The following is a 22,571-nucleotide window of genomic DNA, read 5'->3' on the forward strand; positions in this document are numbered from 1 at the left end:
ACTATTTTCTGGATTAGATTGGGTCCATTAACAGCATGATGATGTTGGTGATTCCTTTTTGGCTACAAAGAAAGTGGTTTCCAGATCCAAGGTCTCTGTGGTCAAAGTGATCAGGAGGGTTTCCATGCAATCAGTCTAGTCAGGCATCCTCTTTTAAGAGCTCTGTACAGTATTCAAACCTTTGCACATTTCGTCTTGCTACATCAAGACTGTCCACTGTATTGTCAAAGACAAGGGTTTTTTTTCCTGGCTCTATAAATTTGCTATATTATAGATTATACAGTATTGCTTTAGTAGTCACAGATTGTCTATTTTAGTTTCTAAGAGACAGCGTAGTAATGGGCTTTATCAAAGTCCAATGGAATGTTTATTTTTATTGGTGCAAATCAAGAAATACATCAGTAATTGGACTAGTTTAGATGGTATTAAATTTCTGCATTTCCATATTTCACATAAAGAGGATGACAGTTCCACTTTTTATGGTTTATAGGTCCATGCTTGATACTGTACTCAAGCATTTAGGATTGGATTTATGATACTGGCATTATTATGGATGTGTTTAGGTCCTTTTATTATTGAGAAACCTCCAGTAGTCAAGGGAATTATATTTTTTATTTAAATGTAACATGTTTTTTAAAAGTTTTAGAATTTTAACTTTAAAAAAATCTTACTATTTAAGGTATCATAGCTAGAACTTTTCTGTTGGCATTAACGTCAGGTAAACTACAACCCATTTCTTTTAAGTTAGGTTTTGTAGATCATCATCATCGTATCTTATTGCCCCATCATTGTATCCACTGCATAGTGGCCTGATTACATTTGTAGAGGTCCAAATCTGTAGAGATTGGCACCTGTTCACACTTGTGAAGTGTGTGGTCCATTGTCTGGGTGGGAGGCCTACATGAGTACTTAGCAGAGGGGCCTGAGACCCTGCTTATCAAGATTGTCTCAAGCCCCTGCAAATCTTACTCTTGCTCAATTAAGAGTAAGCCAATCCTTTCCACAGAGGTTTATTCCATAGGGAAGAGATTTGCATTAGCTCTGGATGGCTTCACCAGGTAAGCTGTGGGCAGTGGTCTGTTTTTCTTTTGTGTTCTAGGCAGTAAGTTGCTGACTCCATGGGGTTGAGGCAAGTGGGGGTTATGAAGCACTTACAGGATTTCAATCTTTCTCTAACCATCCAGTGATCATAGAGCATGTGACTTTCATCATTCTCTTGTTTATATTTTATGGGTTTTTGAATAGATGTTTGGCGAATGTTCAGCTGTGCAATGCTTGCCAATCTATAGAGTACTGGAAGGGTGTTGGTCTTAAGGCACCAGTAATTTTGCGACATGCTGGAGTTCAGTGTCAACTTTATGGGAATGACATGACCTTTCCCAGAATAGTGAGCAATAGAGTAGTTGTGTACCAGAACTTTTTGTCTTGCTGTTTGAGGATTTGTTCCTCAATTGGAATTGGCAAGTTTGCTAAGGAGCTTATTTCTGGTTGACACTTCATTTTCCTCACGTGCTCCTTAAAAGATAATGTTCGGTCTAATGTGATGTTTAAATAGACAGGAAAGCTATCATTCTTCATTTTCTTATCATTCCATGAGATGTTCAACCCCCTTTTTGCCTGGTATTTTTTAAGATGAAAACCACATACCTGTGTTTGGTCTGAGTTGGCATTTAGGAAGTTTTACTTGCAGTATTCATTAAGATCTTTCAAAGCATCTGATAATTTTCTCCTAATGGTAGTAAATGAATCTGGCTGAATGGCCAGACACAGATGATCTGCATATATAAATCTATGGCTAACTGTAAACTGGTTGATCATTAATATATATGTAGATGTAGAAAAGGAAGGGGGCCAACACAGACCCCTGTGAGAGGTTGCTCTTCTGTTTTCATCATCTGCTTTTCCTGCAGTCCATTTCAACAAAAAGTCAGTTACTCAGCAGTGATTGGATGATATTGTTACGGGCCACTGGTTCGAGTCCGGCCTTGCTTAAGGGACTCAAGGGCCATAACAAAACAAATAACAATGGTAGGTCGCCAGTCAGCAATGATACAAGGAATACTGACAAATATATGTATTTACAATAACATTTAAATAAAAATTAATAAAAGAAAGGGGAGCACAACAGCTAATTATTTATATTATAATTTATGCCACGAGGAGCTTCGGATGGAGTTTGGGGGGACCGTGGATGAAACTCCAGCACAGCAATCACGTTCCCTGGAAGGGGGAAATAAATTGAATTATTATCAGCACACTTACTTCTACCGGCTGGGAACACAATGAAGTCGTGTGGTTAAAACTTTTAAGCAAATTAAATGAAAATGCCAAGCTTAGGGATTTAAACGTTACACATGGGAATCAACACTGTCACAGGGTGAATTAATTAAAATTAGGACTAAACGGCACACGTGGTCTGGGTATAGGGAATAGGATACAAGGTTCAGTGGGTAGGATTTCTTTAGAGGATAAGGAAAAATGGGGTGTGATAAGGAAGGGATGGGAGGTTGGGTAAGGATATTGAGAATCTCAAAATCAGATACCTTACCTTTAGTAAAAAGGACTCTGGTTTCCTTCCCTTATGGAAAGATATGTAGACAGAAGTCCTGCCTCCCTGATGTCTTGAGGGTGAAGAGAGCTGGTGTTTCCCTCAAGGAGGTTGAGTGAAGAAGAGGAGATGTTATCCTCATGGAGGTTGAGATAAGACGTAAATCCCCAGTTTTCCCTGGGTAGATCAACCCCACTTGACCCCCAATTGGGGGGGGGGGGGGATTGGCCTGACCGATGTCCTATTGGTCAGGCTTGATCACGTGTCCCTACATCCTTCACAGCTCGCTTCCCTCCTTCTCCTGGGACCTCGATGTTGTCACATGACTCGTAGAAGGTAGCTGAAATTGAGATCTCAGGGGGAGTAGACTGGTATAGGATGGTTGGAGGGGGGTGAGACTCTGGGTAGGGTCCCAAAACTCGTGGCATTTCGACTCATGCTTGCTGGCGGGGTCTTTTGTTATTTGAAAAAGGTGGCGTAATGACCGCCATTACTAACAGCCCCCCATTTTAGCAGAGATTTTGTCCTAAAACAGGACAAGAACTCTGCAAGTAAGGTCTGAAGCCACTAGTCTTAATGATTCCTCCCTCAGTGAGTCTCACCACGATAATGGATAAATATCTAAGCTGCAACTAGGGTCATCATTTTACGTTATTTTGACAGTAAATTAACTTTAAGTGCCACATAGAAATAAGTATGCTGGCTGTGAGGCAGCAACTGAAAAAATTAAAAAATGCAAAATTGAAAATTAAAATGTAAAAGATGGTTAAAGTTAAGTGACCTAGTGCAGTGGTAGGCATAAAATTAAAGAAAATTGGCATATATGCAAAAAAAAGATAAAATAAATACATGAAAATAAATTAAATGCAAATAATGATGCCAAGATGGCTCCTCAAGTTTATCTACCAGGGGAGACATCAAGGCCAATTAATATTTTTTCATACAAACTTGATTTACCTACTGACTATGACTACGCTATAGACATGGCACTGTGCATTGGGCACTAATGCCGGGAGAACACATCTCTCTCATACGAGTTCTTTAAGCGCTTGACCTTCCAGTTGTAGTTCTGGAGGTCTATGCCGCACCTCATGAGCCCTTTATTCCCATTACGTAGCTCAGTCAAGTAGGTTAGATGGTTATGGTCCGTTAGGAATGTCTGTGGGAACACATGGTCAGCGCGATAGGAAGCAAGGTGCTCAAGAGATGAGCCCATGCCTGAGAGTTCTTTCTCTTGAGTTTGGAGTTTTTCTCATGTCTGGAAGAAATTTATGCTGCCATTTAAGTAAACTCCACAGTTGGGAATTCCTGCCTGCACCTGGTGAAGCCAAAAATGAATCACAAGTATGGTCAGAGGTCGTGACTCCTCTGCCATGAAGTGGAAACCCTCATCCCTCTGAAATGTGGCTAGAAAGCCAAACCAATAAAAGAATTGTGTCATCTCTGTAACACTTATGGATGGGATAAGTTGGAGCGAGGCCCTTGGCACTATTTTCTTAGAGTTACCGATGACTTGGCACGGATGGCAAGAGGTTGCGGAAGCCTTAACACCCTTCTGCAAGCCCGGCCGGAAGAAATGGGATTGCAGCAGTTGGGTTGTGCGCTTCACCCCAGAGTGCTCTCCCAGTCCCTCATGGGCCATTCGTAGCACCGACAAGCGGGAATTATGGGGGACAACTACATGCTGACGCAGGGCCTCAGCAGGATCGTGAGAACCTCGGGTGATTCTGAGGAGCACCCCATCCTTCTGCAGGAAGTTTTCCTTTGAGAGAGTAATTCTTTCTGCTTTGTCTGAATCAGCAACTTCCTCGTAGTTTTCCAGTGTCTTGTCCGACAGCTGAAATCTGATGGGCTCTGTTTGGCTCCTGGGGGTCTCTGGAATGATGGGTGCTGCCCCTCGGTCCTCCTCTGAGACCTCTGGCCTGTTGGGAAGCATCATTTCTTTAGCTGGGGAGCTCTCTCGGGTACAAGGCTTAGACTCATTTCTGGAAGGGGGAGACGCCTGGCCCTCCTCTGAGACCTATGGCATGGTGCTGGAAATAGCTCTATCCCCTGTGGTGGGATGCAGCACACCTTCACCAGAATTAACTTCTGGCGTATGAGGCTCAGACTCACTGCTGGAGGAGGAAAACTCTTGGGCCTCCTCACTTAGCCAAGGTATTTCCCCAAGGTTAATGGTACCTAGCCAGTTGTCTTTCCCTGCAGGTCGCGTCCTCAATGCTTTAGCCTCCGGCTTGGCAGCCTTCTTGCATCTGAGGGGCACTCGTACCACCGTCATGGGCTCTTGACCCAAGCGCAAATCGTAGCCCTCATGTCCGATGTCGCTCATTTCCCCTAGTACGCACTTCCTATGGAGCTGGGGTGTGGTTATCTGGAACTCCACTGTAGGGAGTTCTTTGGTGACTCCTTCAAGGCACTGGTTCTCTCTGCAGTTGTCCTGCTGGTCGTTGGCACCATTAGGTTGAGGTAGCGAGTTATTGAGCGGGGCTAATCGAGCGTCTATTTCCCGCTTCTTTAATTCATACGCTCTCGCTCTTTCTCTCGCATACTGCATCCTTTCTTGCTCCGTTCTTCTCCGGGCATTGGCTTCATCCGTGAGTTCCCGCACATACCTTCGCAAGGCCTCCCCCTCATAGCCTTGTCGTTCTGCCAAATCCACAAATGCACTGATCTCAGCAGCAGTCATTTTGCTAACTTCTTGTGGAGACAGCGACAAGAACAAACTCAACAGCACAAGGTACGATGTTGACCGTGCAAGAAATTACACGGAGGGGAAAGACGTTCTAGCCTTACGCAAGAGTCTCATGGAAGAAAGGATGAAGATGGAGCTGGGGAAAATGCACAATGGCTGTAAAAATGCGTCTCAAGAAAGAACTATCACCGAGTAGCAAGCCTTGCAAGTAATTGAACAGGAGCCTAACTCGAAAACCAGGGTCACGACAATGGGTGAGCTTAGGCTGTCCGGTTGTAATGCGTCCAAACAAGTAATGATATAATTGACAACTGTGCTACACAATACAAATTGGAATCACAACTATAGGTGACCCTCTATGCTAGAGAAAATAAACTGGAATCACAACTATATAGTAGGTGACTCTCTAGGCTAGTCAGGGAAAAACTGAGATCACAACTATGGGTGACACTACGCTGGACGAAATAAAATGGAATCACAACTATACAATAGGTGACCCTCTAGGCTAGTCAGGAAAAAAAATGAGATCACAACTATGGGTGAATCTCTATGCTAGTCTTAAAAAAAATGGAATCACAACAATGGATGAACCTCTATGCTAGTCTTTTGATAAAATGGAATCACAACAATGGGTGAATCTCTATGCTAGTCATAAAAAAAATGGAATCACAACAATGAATGACCCTCTATGCTAGTCATAAATAAATGGAATCACAACAATGAATGACCCTCTGTGCTAGTCTTAAGGAAAAATAAAAATGGAATCTCCACGATGTGTGACCCTCCTATGCTAGTCTTAAGGAAAAAAATGGAATCTCCACGATGTGTGACCCTCCTGTGCCAGTCATAAGGAAAAAAATGGAATCTCCACGATGTGTGACCCTCCTATGCTAGACTTAAGGAAAAAAAAATGGAATCTCCACGATGTGTGACCCTCCTATGCCAGTCATAAGGAAAAAAATGGAATCTCCACGATGTGTGACCCTCCTATGCTAGACTTAAGGAGAAAAATGGAATCTCCACGATGTGTGACCCTCCTATGCTAGACTTAAGGAAAAAAATGGAATCTCCACGATGTGTGACCCTTCTATGCTAGTCTTAAGGAAAAAAAATGGAATCTCCACGATGTGTGACCCTCCTATGCTAGTCTTAAGGAAAAAAAAAAAATGGAATCTCCACGATGTGTGACCCTCCTATGCTAGTCTTAAGGAAAAAAAATGGAATCTCCACGATGTGTGACCCTCCTATGCTAGTTTTAAGGAAAAAATGGAATCTCCACGATGTGTGACCCTCCCATGCTAGTCTTAAGGAAAAAATGGAATCTCCACAATGTGTGACCCTCCTATGCTAGTCTTAAGGGAAACAAAATGGAATCTCCACGATGTGTGACCCTCCTATGCTAGTCTTAAGGGAAAAAAATGGAGTCTCCACGATGTGTGACCCTCCTATGCTAGTCTTAAGGAAAAAAAATGGAATCTCCACGATGTGTGACCCTCCTATGCTAGTCTCAAGGAAAAAAAATAGATTTGTAAAAATGTGTGGGTGCGTTCTTGCAACACCACCACTTGCAACTCTGTGACCTTAAAGCAAAGTTTGTATTTATACTTATAGTATGACAAATTAAATAAACAAACAATGTCACGAAGATTGCTTAATGCTTCGTTAAGAACATCAACCCCTTTACATACTTTCCCTTTAATAAAAACAAAATGAGTTTAAAAAATTACACCTCCAAATATTTCATCTAAATGATCTTATACCCTGACTGAAAAAATTAAATTGAATGTGATATCATAAATCCTTTATCTTTAGGTTAACAATATTACACAATCTTACGAAAATTATCCCTTTCAAAAATGTACATAAAAATAATACCCCACGAAAGTAACAAAATGAAATTGCATACCCTTACTGTGAAAAGGAAAAATTGGAATAAAGAATGCCACGTGTGCTTACGGTTACCAACACAGGAAATTAACACGTGTTTTAGTCTACCACGGTTTTTTCCTAAAATTTCGTAAATTTCAATTCACTTAGTTTTACCACGAAATTAAACAATCACTCACTGCACAATATATATGAATGAAAAATTTATCCCTATCAATAATGTACATGAAAATAATATCCCACGAAAGTAATAAAATGAAATTACAAACCCTTACTATCAAAAGAAAAAAAATCGAAATAAGGAACGCCACGTGGTCTTACCGTTGCTGTACAGAATTATGCCTCACGGCCGTAAAACGTTTACGTGAATCGTAAGCCAAAAGTTCCGATATGAGACTAGCCCTAAAGATAAATGATAAAATATTCCATGCACAAAATTAGATGATTGATGTGCGTGAATCACTTACCAATGTACAATAATTTGACTAAAATCTCGGGTCTGCATAGAATTGGTAAACAATTGACAAAGATAATAATAACAGACTATTAAACCTTGGCTTCGTTCGGAAACACGGCGATGGGCTGAGTTATTTCAGGTTGGCCATGTTTTGAAATGAACACTGCTCAGCCTGCCACGGTTTTTGTCCTAAAATTTCCTAAGTTTCACTTCACTTATTTTCTTTTTTAACCACAAAATAACACAATAAGACATTCACCTAATGCAAAATATATTTAATAAATGGGGAATTTTAACACTGTGATAATAAACACTCAGAGAAAAAAAAAACAGAACACAACTTCTCACGCGGTTGGCTATCCCGCTAAACAATAGGACTAAAATCTACCACGTGGTTTTCAAAACAAATGGGTTCGCGGTGCGAACACACGCACTAATAAACACAAAACTTTAAAAATGGGAATAGAATGCTTTTGCTGTTTTCTTCCACGGTTCCAACTCCAGTGATAATATAATTTACTTGAAATGAAATTGAGGTTCGTCAAGTCGCTAAAGACAGAAAAAGGGGGGAATTTGACTTTGATAAAATTAATTTGAAATTACTGTCTTAGCGAATCCTGGCATTTGGTCGCCAATATGTTACGGGCCACTGGTTCGAGTCCGGCCTTGCTTAAGGGACTCAAGGGCCATAACAAAACAAATAACAATGGTAGGTCGCCAGTCAGCAATGATACAAGGAATACTGACAAATATATGTATTTACAATAACATTTAAATAAAAATTAATAAAAGAAAGGGGGAGCACAACAGCTAATTACTTATATTATAATTTATGCCACGAGGAGCTTCGGATGGAGTTTGGGGGGACCGTGGATGAAACTCCAGCACAGCAATCACGTTCCCTGGAAGGGGGAAATAAATTGAATTATTATCAGCACACTTACTTCTACCGGCTGGGAACACGATGAAGTCGTGTGGTTAAAACTTTTAAGCAAATTAAATGAAAATGCCAAGCTTAGGGATTTAAACGTTACACATGGGAATCAACACTGTCACAGGGTGAATTGATTAAAATTAGGACTAAACGGCACACGTGGTCTGGGTATAGGGAATAGGATACAAGGTTCAGTGGGTAGGATTTCTTTAGAGGATAAGGAAAAATGGGGTGTGATAAGGAAGGGATGGGAGGTTGGGTAAGGATATTGAGAATCTCAAAATCAGATACCTTACCTTTAGTAAAAAGGACTCTGGTTTCCTTCCCTTATGGAAAGATATGTAGACAGAGGTCCTGCCTCCCTGATGTCTTGAGGGTGAAGAGAGCTGGTGTTTCCCTCAAGGAGGTTGAGTGAAGAAGAGGAGATGTTATCCTCATGGAGGTTGAGATAAGACGTAAATCCCAGTTTTCCCTGGGTAGATCAACCCCACTTGACCCCCAATTGGGGGGGAGGGTAGGGGGGATTGGCCTGACCGCTGTCCTATTGGTCAGGCTTGATCACGTGTCCCCACATCCTTCACAGCTCGCTTCCCTCCTTCTCCTGGGACCTCGATGTTGTCACGTGACTCGTAGAAGGTAGCTGAAATTGAGATCTCGGGGGGAGTAGACTGGTATAGGATGGTTGGAGGGGGGTGAGACTCTGGGTAGGGTCCCAAAACTCGTGGCATTTCGACTCATGCTTGCTGGCGGGGTCTTTTGTTATTTGAAAAAGGTGGCGTAATGACCGCCATTACTAACAATATGCACAATGCTTGAGTTGCGAATAACTCTGCCAAGTTTCAAAAGAAGCAACCTGTTGTTCACAGTGTCATAGGTAGTTATTAGATGAACATATACTTCCCAGTAATTTTACCAACCTCATAGCCATCCTCAATATACTGTACTGAGGCTAAGTACCTGGGAGCAGCAGGATCTTCCTGGTCTGGTGTCAGTTGTAGAACATCGGGTGTTCTTATCAATTTTACCTGCTTTTAGAGTTAAGAATGATTTTAAGACAAGGTTTACCAAATTTGTTTTTCAAATTTCATTTTTGGAAAAGGAAGTTTGATTTCATCAGAGATTAGATCTCTTTGTCCGGTGATGACTACTAAGTATCATTTGACCAAAGCTGTAGACATTAGAGGTAATGTTCCTAATTTTTTTTTTTTTTTTGTGGCTTGCGGTTTTCAAATTGTTCTTTGACCAAACTTCTACATCTTTTCTGGTTAAAAGACTGGTTACAGAGGCTCATAGGGAGTGGCAACCAAATCAGATGAGACAGTATTAAAGATGCTCTCTGATTTTTTTTGTAGAAATCTTCCTTTGGAAAGAATCCTAGCTGAAACTTAGATGTGTAAAAAATTGTTTTTTGGTAAACTAAACCTGAAAGCATCTTGGTACACATACTAAGAGTGCGAGGCTTTAGGTGCCACATTAATTATTAGGTATGTGGTTTAATGAAAGTTTGGTTTTCTTTCCATTTGTTAATAGGTGATTTAAATTAGTCCCAAAATTTCTTATTTTGAAATACAAGTGTTGGGTGAATTACTGTATATAGATAAGTCATAGGTAATGAAGAGATATTTATGAAAATTTAGAACATCAACCTTTAACTTTGATGTAACAGTGTACTGAGGCACTGTACTCAAGCGGTGTCTGGTATATAAAAGAATATTATTGTTAGACTAAACTTTTGTATCCCTTTCCTTCTTGACTCACCTCCATCAGTGTGTGAGAGTCAGCAATATGAACATCAGGGTAGGTTCATGGAAATAAATAGAATTTTGATGATAAAATTGATTTCGATATTCCCTTGGTGTTTTATGCATGCCCACCTGTCTCCCCAGTGACTAATGATGTCAAGAGGATAGGATATTAGTTTCAACTTCGAAGACTGAAGACAAAAAATGCGGCTAGCGACATCTTAGGTTACCATTAGTCCCCGGATGTAGCCTGGGTGGGGTAGAGGAATGGCTTCTTGAAGGAAAGAGCAGGAATTTTTTTTGGGGGGGGGTAATATCGATGTAAGTCAAGCTTAGAGAATAAAGCAAATTGTACATGGGATGAGTAGAGAAGTAATAAATTTTATTATTAAAATTCCATTAATGTGTGTTAAGTAAGCTGGAGTTATTTTTTATTGATTTTGTAAATATTTTAAAATTGATAGTAATAATATGAATCATTGCAGGTTTACTTCATGCTCATCAATCTTCTCTCGACGGTGCCAGTCCTTCTGGCTTCCATGATTTATTTTTCTGACTTTTACGAATATTGTACCGAAGACGAACCACAAGATTTACCTCTTTGGCAGGTAAGGAAAGGTTTTATATCATTACATACATACTTCATAGTAATTTATATTCATACATTGATTTTCATTTTATTTTTGGTTTAATGTGCTGTGTGTGGTCTTCAAGGATTTTCCTGTGAAGGACTAGAACATGGAATCCAATGCTACATAAAACCTCAAAGAAATATTGTCTCCCCTGCACTATGGCCAGTATTTCAACATACAAAGGATGGACTTAGTGTGTAATTGGGAGACCCATGAGTTCAGGTTCTATTGAACCGTCATTGCACCTTCAATGCCGATATTCATCTATCAGCTGATAATACATCGCCAAGAACCCATACTAATACTGGAGACAATACTACCTGTACACTTTGTTCAAGCCCAGCCATTATCTTTCTATTTGTTCTGTAATTGTAAACTGCTATTTCCGAGCTCCATTAATTGCACAGAAGATTAAATTTTGCAAAGATTTAACAGCAGAAGAATTTATATTGATTAAAGAGGCTATCAAATATGTACTGGGTAGCTAATTTCCAGAACCCTTAATGAAAGAAACCATATTAACACTAGACTCAACTTTGGGAGGTAGTTAGGTCATGTTTGGCAACAGGCCGGGTAAGACCAGAATTACCACTATTAATAAACATTACCTTAGGATGATTTATTTAGCCCTGAATCTTTTAACCCTCCTAAATTTTTACCACATGGGCAACCCTGATACCTCCTTTTGTCCTGCCGTTGGTAACACTGACGGCTGGAACAAGTCTAAACTATTCTTTCTTCAGTGTGCTTCGAGCGACGGTGAAATAGCAATCGTCGCTCCGTTTTTAATTTCTCCTACCCAGGAGAGAATTTTCAACAGATTTTTACCATAGCTTCCTCAACCATGTGTGTGTTTGGGGTGTGTTTTATACAGATTCTGGTTGCGTAACCCATCGACTTTGGAGTTTTCAAGAATTACCAATGCATTCCCTTCCTTTCTGTCAGAAGACACCTGCAAGTTTCGTACGAGTTACAAGGAATGTTATGGAAACGTTCCAATACCGAGGTAAGGATTTTAATTTTTCTTCCCTTGGCAAATTGTGTTGCTCTTAGCCAAAAATTAATGGCGGTGTAGTTCAGTAATCATAAGTCTTTGCAGCAGGAAGGGTTTTTGAAGGTAAATTAAAGGCCACGGTTAACCCCTTCATTATGAGACCGCGGATCCGCTACTCAAGCTATATACGAGATTATTCACCATCTGATAAACTTGCTTTCGTACTCTATAATAACCTATATTTCTATGTTTATGTTGTACCGCTGATTGCAGAATAATTTTTTCAAAATTTTGCTTTATTTTCTATTGTATTTCCCCTAAACAACTGAAATATTTTTTCAATTCATTGTGAAGTAATTATAGAAAAATTTGTCAAACTTTTTATATAATTTTCTCTAAATGGTAAAACCCTCTGATTTCATGTTCCAAAAAAAAACTATTCAACGAAGTAAATGTTATTCCGTAACAATTCCATGATAAATAGCCGTCGCTAGATAAAGAACTACTCGTCAGTAATAATGGACTTTACGTTGTACAAAAATGTAATGAAAAGGGATTTTGACGAAGGAAAAATCTATTTCTGGGCGAGGAACCTGTGTCGCCCAGTGAAATACTCCTCTAGCACCATTTCTAAGGCATAGTTATTGCTGAATATACCAGAGAAAAAAGAGATGCATGGAATGCCATGAATAAACCTAGCTCGCTCACTCTTCGAGTGTCGGTATAGAAAACTGGGGCGTGATTGAACCACGACCATAGATCCCTCCCCAATTAAACCTCTCCTTCATCAACATCCCCCCTCTCTACCCCTACATCTCCCCACCCCCCATCCTCATTCCTCCCAGCACCCGAAGCTTGGACCAACCAGGGTGAGGGAAAAAGGGAAAGGGTGGGTTCACTGGGCGACACAGGTTCCTCGCCCAGAAATAGATTTTTCCTTCGTCAAAATCCCTTTTCTGGGCTCGACCTGTGTCACTCCGTGAAATCATAACAGAGAAATGGTACAAGCTTGGGAAGAGTTAAGCACAAGGGACTGAAACTAAAAATATATAATGGAAAAAGAGAGTTTATTAGTACAAAAATATTTACAAATATAAAACATAAGATATACAAAACAGACGGATAAACTGGGTAAACTCTCAAAATGAAAATTCCATTACAACAAATAAAAATACAACAAACACGGTAGGGGAGTAGGCAAGGCAGGCTAAATACGCTACTTATAAGGAGACAAGATCAAAAAATATCAGGGGGAAAGAAAAAGGGACCTATTTACAATGGTTCGTCTCTATCCGGAGGAATTATACTCCCAGCCGCCACTGTCGCAAATTTAAGGGCCTCCAAGTATTTTAAATAGTGACGCTTAAAGATTGTAGGAGATTTCCATCTGGTGTACCTTTTCAAATCTTCAAAATTCATGTTATGGAAATAATTAACTGAGGTTGCCACAGCTCGGACATCATGGGCATGAGGAACCGAGAGAGGATTGGCTTGTTTAATAAAATAAAGCATTTGTTGCCGAATTCCCCTTAGGGAAAGAGTTCCGCCACGTTCCCGAATAAACAAAGAGCCTGAAGATGTAGAAGAAGTTCTACGCAAATAACCTTTTGAGAGTGTAGACAGGACACAGGGAAGGATCCTGAGGAAGTGGAACAATTTTCCACAGGGTCCATCTAGACTGGGGATCTTCATTTTTAGCTAAGAACCGTCTATCTGGCGATAGTAAGACCTCCCCGGACGGAAGAAATTCAATGTGACCCGGATCTCTGGATAAGGCTGATAGCTCAACAAAAATAACGTTTTCCTAACGATCGTTATGTAAGAGCAAGAATCATTATCAGTATCAGAAGCCAGCTTAAGGACATCATTGAGGAACCAAGAAACCGCAGCAGGTCGAGTTGCTGGTTTCAACCTAGCACAAGCTTTGGGAATGGATGCAAAGTACGAATCCGAAAAGTCAATATTGAACACGGATTGAAAAATTCTCTACAAGGCAGACTTAATCGTGGTAATGGTCCTTGCAGCTAAACCCCCTTCAAACAATGTTCGAAAAAAGGTAACTGCTAGATTGGGAGTCATCGTTCTAACATCCGAATCCCTCAGAAACTTGGCCAACTTCCTAACAGCAGAATCATACTGCTGAAGACTAGAATCCCTCTTATCCGACTCCAGGAACAAAGTGTTGATAGGATCGATAGCAGCATCTTTCTGAGCAGCAAATTTCATGAAGTCCACAAAGTTAGGGCACTCAGAATTCATGAGGAAGCTGACACATTGCGAGTTGGTACTATTTGAGACAGCAACGGGTTGGGAAGCCGTCGAGGCTGGAGGCCCCAGCTCCGCTAGGAGAGGAAACCAATTGCTCTTCGGCCAGTTGGGGGCCACGAGGGCTACTTGACCATGGAAAGACCTAAGCCTGTCCAGAACTCTCATCAACATGTTGACCGGAGTTAAAAGGTAGATCCTTTGCCAGGTGTTCCAGTCGAGAGACATGGCGTCCATGGCATAAGCCTGAGGGTCCAGGTTGGGGGCTACGTAACACCGCAGTTTGTGGTTGGTCTTCGTGGCGAAGAGGTCCACCTGGAGACCTGGAACCTGCTGGCAAATCCAACGGAATGATTGGAGGTCCAAAGACCATTCCGATTCCAAGGGAGTCGCCCGAGAAAGGGCATCGGCTACGACATTTCTGACGCCTTCTAGGTGAACCGCTAACAGATGCCAATGGTTTTTTGCCGCCAAGGAAAAGATGGCTGGCAATCATCACATGATTGATGTGACCGGATTTGGAGCCTCCCCTGTTGAGGCAATGAACCACCACTGCGCTGTCCAGAACCAACCTGATGTGCTGGTTCCTCGACGGGGAGAGCTTCTTCAGGGTCAGGAAGACAGCCATGGCTTCCAGGATATTGATATGCATTTGACGGAAGGTCGCTGATCACAAGCCCTGTACCTCCTTGAACGGGGAGTAACCCCCCCACTCAGTGAGGGAGGCGTCTGTATGGACAATCAACGCCGGGGGAGGGTACTGAAGGTTCCCTTTGGGAGTCGGAGTTGCTAACTATGCCTTTTCCCTCCGCTTATGTCATTCTGAGGTGTGGTTTGGCATTTGTTAGTGCTTCTCTGTTTAGTGCCTTTGAGGATTTAGTAACAGGGTTATCCTGGAGACGATTCAGACCCTAACTGTTGATGCACTCCCTCTTCTTGGCCGTTGAGCGCTTGAAGGCCTCCTTCTTGGAATGGGGCCTTGATGAGTCAGACGATAGGTAGTTTACAGTCGATGTTGGTGACTTGAGTCACGGGTTGGGTTCCCTTTTATCTACTAACACACAATAAATGCTCAATCCAGGTATTCATTCCTCTGAAATGAGGTATCTTTTTTCTCTTGGCAACTGCTCCTTACCATATGATGTCAAGATAGCCTGTGCTGACAACTTTGGGTTTTAGCCCAACTTTCGTTGTGTGGCGAATTGTTGCCTGCCAACTCCTGATGTCACTTGGTGACAGCTCCTCCGCGGGTTAGGTGGCAGATGTTCTCGGTCAGTGTTGGCAACCTTGGCTGTCATACGACATAACTCAAGGTTGCTTAACACTGTGAGGTTCGATCAGTCTAGGAGCTTGCTTCATGCACATGAGTCGCTTTCTACCTGTCCCCTCTCTTTCTGACAAAGTGCCTTCTCCAAAGCAATAGGTAGTCTGCCATTCGGTGTTTCCTACCCTGGTCTGAATGAAGTTCCCCCCTTCACCTAAAACTGTTCTAGCGAGAAGGTTATTACCTCTTTGGTGGGCTGAGTCGCAAACTATGCCTTTCCCTCATGTCATTTTCAGGAATGTTTTGGCATTTGTTGGTGTTTCTGGGCAACACCTTTTAGGATTCAGTTACAAGGCTGTCCTGGTGACTGTTCTCTACATCTGTTTGTGTGCTCCCTCCATTTTGGCCGTCGGGCAAAAGGAGGTAAGTGGGGATTCCCCCGTCAAGATGTTTAGACTTCCTTTATTTAATTTCCTTTCTCGGTTAGGGCCTTTGCTGTGACGAAGAACTTCTTTTGATGCAAGACTTGAGATTGGCTCTTAACTGTTTGTCTTTGGTCTTCTGCAGTTCTACGAAGAAGATTTTCATTTTTCCCTATGAGCCGAACTTCCTTTTGGAGTCTCTTTCAATTTTTTCGCCCTCTTCATGCAATATTTTGTTTGGCTTTAGTACCCTTGACTAATATTTTTTTTTTTTTTTCTTATGCTGCCCGCCTCTGGATCTCATTCTTGTGAGAGGAAGAGGTAGGACTCTAGGTCTAGTTACTTTACAGCTAACTTGGTAATCCTGCACTCAACTAGCAGTGAGATGTTTATTCAAGGTTCTGTTTGGCAACAACTATCTGTATTATTTTGGAATCCATGCAACAGTCATTACCAATATAGGTAAAATTGAAATGGTATAATTGAAATGAAGTCAAATTCTGTGAAATCACATTACGGTATTTAATACAGGAAAACATATTTTCTGTTCAAAATGTTTTACCCTAAATCTAGTAATTCCTGCTTCGCCGTGTGCTCACTTCGCTCGCAAAAAAATCAAAACATCAATCTCCTTATGTACTGGCAAGTGGTAATGTTGAGCTGCGCACACTAACATCAATGATTGATTATTTCTTTAGATGATTATTCCCAGTATATATTTTTTTAGAATAACTAAAGCGAAGCAACCGCACGGCGAAGCAAGAACTTGCTTTGCCGTGCGCCTGCGTCGCTTGCGAAAAAAGAAAAATATCAGTCTCAGGTATGTACTGGCAAGTGGTTGCTGAGCGCAGGCAACCCCCCCCCCCCATTTGTTCTTATTTCATGGTAATTATTCGACAGATTTTTCTAAATATAAAAATCAGACCCTAAAATTCAGTAAAAACAAATCAATGACTTCATGATCGGGCCGTTGAAGGCGTTTCTATTCTAGTATAAAAGTTATCCAAACCTTGCACTTCAGGAAAGCACCAGTAAATGTATTATAATTCAATAAAAAAAATGAAAGGCAAAGCCCTTGAGCCTCCCCCTCTTGAGAATTATATTTCATTTGTTTTGATTGAACTATCCAATGAGTTAATTACTGTTCAGAATGCAGGTCTGAACAAAGTTAAACAACTTTGATGCAATTTTTCGTATTTCAGTTAACAATAAATGTAAAACTTTACAAAACATGCATTGAAGATTTTGTCAACTTCATTTTCTTTTCCTCCAATCTCTTCAGATTTTTATGGATGCCTTATATTAAATCTTATAACTTTTCTATTTTACACTCAAACTTTTCATAATTGTCATACAACAATTAAGGATTTTGACTGTGGTCTCTTAAGCCATTTCACTATTCTTAATGTCTTCAGCATCGTTAGGAAGTTGCAAAAACAGATTTTGGATGCTTACAAGGAAGCAATGTGTGAGTAGTTATTAGAATTTAGCTTTAAACAAACAAACAAACAAAAGTGAAGTGGCGTCAGTAGTAGTGTCCTAATTTATCATTCCAACATGCATCCAAACTATAGTCCATTTCTTTTAGTGATGCATATTTGCACCGACTCGCGGCGGTGCCCTTTTAGCTCGGAAAAGTTTCCTGATCGCTGATTGGTTAGAATTATCTTGTCCAACCAATCAGCGATCCGGAAACTTTTCCGAGCTAAAAGGGTACCGCTGCGAGTCGGTGCAAATATGCATCGCTAAAAGAAATGAACTATAGCTGCCTTAGACGTGAATGTTTGAACATAGCTTGAAGCAGCATTTCGTGTTATAGGTGTTTAAATTGTATTGTCATTGTTCAGACATTGAAGTAAGTGAATTATTTGTATTACAGTACACTGCAGACGTGATAGATGCAATCACTATATACAGTACTGTACATATTAGAGGTTTTGCATTGGTTTTCCTTTTGTATTCTCTGATGATTAAAATCATTTCGAAGCAGTTCAACTAAATGGCCTTATTTTCAGTTTCCTAGGGCTTCCAAAACATTTGTTCTTAAGGTTAGCAGAGAAAATTGATATGAGGTATTATGTGATGGAAAAAATACAAGAGAACATGAAAAGCCAAAAGTTATTGCATTTGATGGCTAAAGAGATGATGCATAAACTTTTAACACTACTGTATGTATTGTGACAAGAAAAGTCAATTGTAGATGGTACCCTCTATTGGGTTTCTTCTCCAATTGACAGTTGCAAGGTAAAAGTTAGTGAATAAGAGTAATTCAAATACCTTCCATTCAGTCATAGGAACTGAATAATATGACCAGCCCAATGAGAGTTAAGATGGTTAAGTCAGTGGCTGGTTAAAATGCATTTTGTCGAGGACTCATTATTATTATTGAACAATTAGCCTATCCGACTTGATACTGCAAATCTAGATTTCCCCATGACTACCATCACTGTAATTCATGTGTTGCAATATAGATATTGCTGAAAGATTTTTTTCAGCACCCCCTCATCCTTAGCTGAATTTACATTTTAGCCTTTTAAAGTTACCTCTATTCCTGCTTCATTTCTTTAATCCTGCTTTCTAGCCTTTCCAACTTTTTATAATGCTCCTCGGTGCTGAATGACACCTTCAATTTCAATTCTGTACCATATGGCCAAAATTACATTATTCTAATCCCTAGTACCAGCAGCAGGTCTTATGGCTTAAATCACTTATTATTTTGTCTGTCTGTTGTAAACATTGGTTGATATGCTTTAGAATTTTTAGAAAGGATTTTGTTAATGGAATTCTCTTGTTTTTTCTCCTAGGGATATCCCTTGGCAGTGTTGTGGTATAGCTTCCTTCTGTTGGCAATGCAAGTCCATATCTTCACACTAATATTTGCATGGAAATTGATAATTGCTTGGAAGAACAGCATGACCTCCAAGAAAGCACAGTAATATATAGATACAAGTTATATTTTTCAAGAGCATTGTCAAAAAAGTGGTGAAGAACTAGTTAACAGCAGTGTTAAAACTTTTGTACCGTACTTTGTCAAATTTAAATTGAATGTTAGCGTAAGTGGAATAATTTCACACAGTAAATTTAGAGTTAATATATATGTAGAGATCCTATAAATTTTAGTGCACATTTTATAAAATCTAGCTGTGCTTAATTTTTTATCAGCTTCTGTGAATGTGCAAATTGCTATTAAAATCACTATCCTGCCAATGTTACTTTTGACTTTGAGGACACAATTACCTAAAGAAACGTTCTGCAAAGTTTGCTTATTTGATCTTACAGATTTATGAATCATCCTATAGTTCTTTGAAGAACCAGTGGATCCTAGTTCTCATTATTGAGAATGAATAGTGCTTCTAATATTTAACAATATTTTTTATAGACAGTTAACTTGTGACACTTATTGTCGTACTGTAGGAATCTTGTACAACACATCATCCTCCAAGATTTTAAATTCTATTTGGTACAGTGATAAGGATTTTTGTAAGGAGTAAATTAGTCTATGGTGATAATGTATTTTTATAAAATGTTTTATTATTGTATTTGTTCATATAAGAAGAATTAATGTTACGTGCATGAATATTGGTGCAAAATGTTTTATATGTTTTATGGCCAAGAATGTGCCTTTTTGTGATCGGGTTAAAATTATCGTATGATTGATGCCAAGTACCGTGTTAAAATGGCACTTCTTTATATTATCCTTCATGAAAGGAAGTAAGTTTCCAAATTTTTCTTGATTGCAAAATTATTACTAATAAATCAGAACTTTAATGTAGAAACAGACCAACATACAAAATTATTTGTATATGTGAAAAGGGTTCATCTTTGCTTTTTCCCTTCTCTTTGTTGATACAGGTGGTTGTATCCCACCAAATAAACAAATACTGTATCTATCTATCTTGAATTTACTTCTTATTCCTCTACTTTGAATATGAAACGGTCAACAATTTTGTTGCCTCCCTTAACCAAGGGAGTGCTTTGCTCTTATTGACATATATTTACAAGTAATCATCCGGCACACTGGAAGTTACGGATAAATCTTAAAAGATGTTAAATTTTCTTTCTCGTCTTGGAATCTCGCTAGCAGTGTCTTTGATTACAAGGGTATTAAGTACTTAAGTTATCTTGAATTACAAGCTATCTACTCTTATCAATACATAAAATTCGATAGTGGTTATAGCAACTGTGATTTGGACAACTGACTTCTTTGTCAGTTATATGAAATTTAATCGGTATGTTATTGATACAGTGATTCCTTGATAATTCCTGCATTTAGCAATGTTGAACATTACCGACTGCCATCACTTCCTTTGACTTTGATAAAATAAGAGCTTGGTTTTTCTGGCTACCTACCTGAATATGGCAATTATCTGGTCAAAATCCTTTTTTCCCTTTCAATGTGAAAGTTAAGAAGTTCTTGCTTTTATTCTTACTCTTTTGTGTATTTCCCCTTGATTTGTATTGCCATTGTTTGGAACAGTAGTCAATGGATGCTTACAATATGATATTAAATAAAAATCCAATATCTAGTTTTTTATCCAGTAGTCCCATTGGATATATTCACACTTTATTTTTTGTTTGGACAGCACTGCAATACAGTATAGAGTATGTATTTTATAATTGGTAATGTAACATTTGGATTAATACATTATAACTGTTCAAGTTTAATGCATTTTAATTTAATGTATACTGTACTGCTACAATTAAGTTACTTTTACGTAGAATTACCTTGGCCATAAATCAATTTGATTTATTGAGTGGGTGATATTAGTGTGGGGAAAACATTTTATAAAAGAACAACTTTAATATCATTCTGTACACTTTTGACATACTTCATTTCTTTAATGTACAGTACTTACTTTATTAGTGCTCATTACTAGTTCATAGCTTTATATCAAGTTTTCAATATGAATATTCTGGCATAGGTCTTTTTTTATTCTGGACCTATACATTTTATATTAATTTTATCCTTTCCCTTTCCAAGTAATCTTAACATTAAGAGAAAAAAAAATTCTTTACAAACTTTTTAATCGTATGTAAATCTTTTGGTGAACATTGAGTAAATATACGTACATCCTTTTTCATGTAGTAAATATGTGTACCTTATTGGTTCATTACTAATGTAATTAACAACTTTGCATGGCAGTTAGACTGGAAAACTTGTTATTGTAATTTTCTAAGTCTCTTTAAGAAAAAATAATGTAGATTTGACGGGAAATTCAATGTATATCAAAATGCCATCAGCAGTGCATTTAATATGTTTAGTTTATACTAATTATTTTCTGTGAGAAATATGAAGCACGTTGATGGATAATTTGTAAATTAATTTTACTCGGTATAATATTCTCATATCCATTGTGAAGTATTAAAACCTGATTTTTACAAGTTCCTTAGGTATGTTGACAGTTTAGGAGAAATTGAATGGGAAATAGTCAGATCTCAAATGAGTCCATATTGTGTTCAATATTTTTAAGTTCCTTTAATGCAGATGGCAGCATAGAAACTTAAGAGCTAAAGAAAAATGTTGAATTATTAAATGGTTATGTTTGACAAGATTTTTTGCTCAGGTGATATACATGAAACCGGTGTTTATGAAGGGAATTAATTGTACAGTAATTGCCACTTGAATGCTCTCTACCTTGAAAAACAGTAAATGGAACAAGATTTAAAATGAACCATAGTGTTATTGTTACGCCTCTGCATTTGCCTCATATACTTGTATTGTGGCCAAGCTGCAGTTTTCCATATTTTCTTTCCTTTTTTATTTCATGTATGTTAATGGCAGACTTGTTGAAATAAAATTTGTAATATAAAATTGTTTTTCTTTAAATGTAGGTAGATACTGTTTACTTTGTTCATAATTTTGTTCCAACCTTTGTGTAGGTAGTTTGTTTTCAGCGCAGAAACTTGATGGCTGTTGAATCGTTTAACGAACCGTTAAGCCAACAAGTGTGAGCGAGGGCGTAGAGGCTTGTCCCATTACCTTTAAGTCTCTTCACATGTTTTCAGCTGCATCGAGTAAGGATGTACTGATGCACCCTCAAGAGTCCTTTTCATTTTCTTTTTCTTTCAGGAAGTGAGTACTTGCTGATGACTTATTCTGAAGCAAGACACTTGTGGGCGGCTGGACTTTACATCCAGTGCTTTTTGTTTAACTTGTAAATCCACTCTCTCTCTGTGCTCTTGCTAGGGGCATGATTGTTCTCAATCATACCTGTGTGTCAATTGTAGACGGTGGTCTCCTTGTGGTAGCAGACTTATGCTTTGAAGCAGAGGAAGAGACCTTTGGTTCTTTATTCCATTCATTGGGTACATCTGCTTTTGCTGCCCCTGCTCTTACTCCCTTGGCTCATTCCCTGGGGAGTGCGCGGCAGGAGCAAGGAGTCTTCAGATCTACGTCAGCTGGTTTCAGGTTTTCTGGTGGCTTGTGGGGTTCCTCCTGTGTTCACCGTACCCTACCATACTGGAGCCTCTTCTCAGTTTGTGGTACTGCTGACAACGAGTGTGACCCAATGGAGTTTTGGCCTCCTAATGGATTTCACTTATGCTCCCCAGTGCCATTGTGTTCCCAGAGTCAGTATTCCTGTGATATCTGCTGTGATTCCCCTCCACCTAGGGGCCCCAGGACCTAAGGAAGTACTCCATTCCCTATGCCTGGCTGGTCTGGTGCTTCTTCCTTGTAAGCGTGACTTCCCTTCCCATAACAGTGTTCCCAGTGTTGTGGTTCCTGTAAGAGC

The 22,571-nt window shown here is 39.5% G+C and overlaps 1 protein-coding gene across 1 annotated transcript in view; it reads left to right on the forward strand.

The window, feature by feature from the left end:
• jagn (jagunal) overlaps positions 1–21,020 on the forward strand; it is an 85,639-nt gene extending 64,619 nt beyond the window's left edge. Inside the window, exons 6-7 of the mRNA XM_068346437.1 lie at positions 10,746–10,868; positions 18,642–21,020. Of these exons, the coding sequence (XP_068202538.1) occupies positions 10,746–10,868; positions 18,642–18,773 (255 nt within the window). The 3' untranslated portion in view covers positions 18,774–21,020. The remainder of the gene's footprint in view (positions 1–10,745; positions 10,869–18,641) is intronic.
• Positions 21,021–22,571: the final 1,551 nt, after the last annotated feature.

The sequence above is a fragment of the Palaemon carinicauda genome, chromosome 22, assembly GCF_036898095.1.
Source record: "Palaemon carinicauda isolate YSFRI2023 chromosome 22, ASM3689809v2, whole genome shotgun sequence".
Classification (NCBI taxonomy): domain Eukaryota; kingdom Metazoa; phylum Arthropoda; class Malacostraca; order Decapoda; family Palaemonidae; genus Palaemon; species Palaemon carinicauda.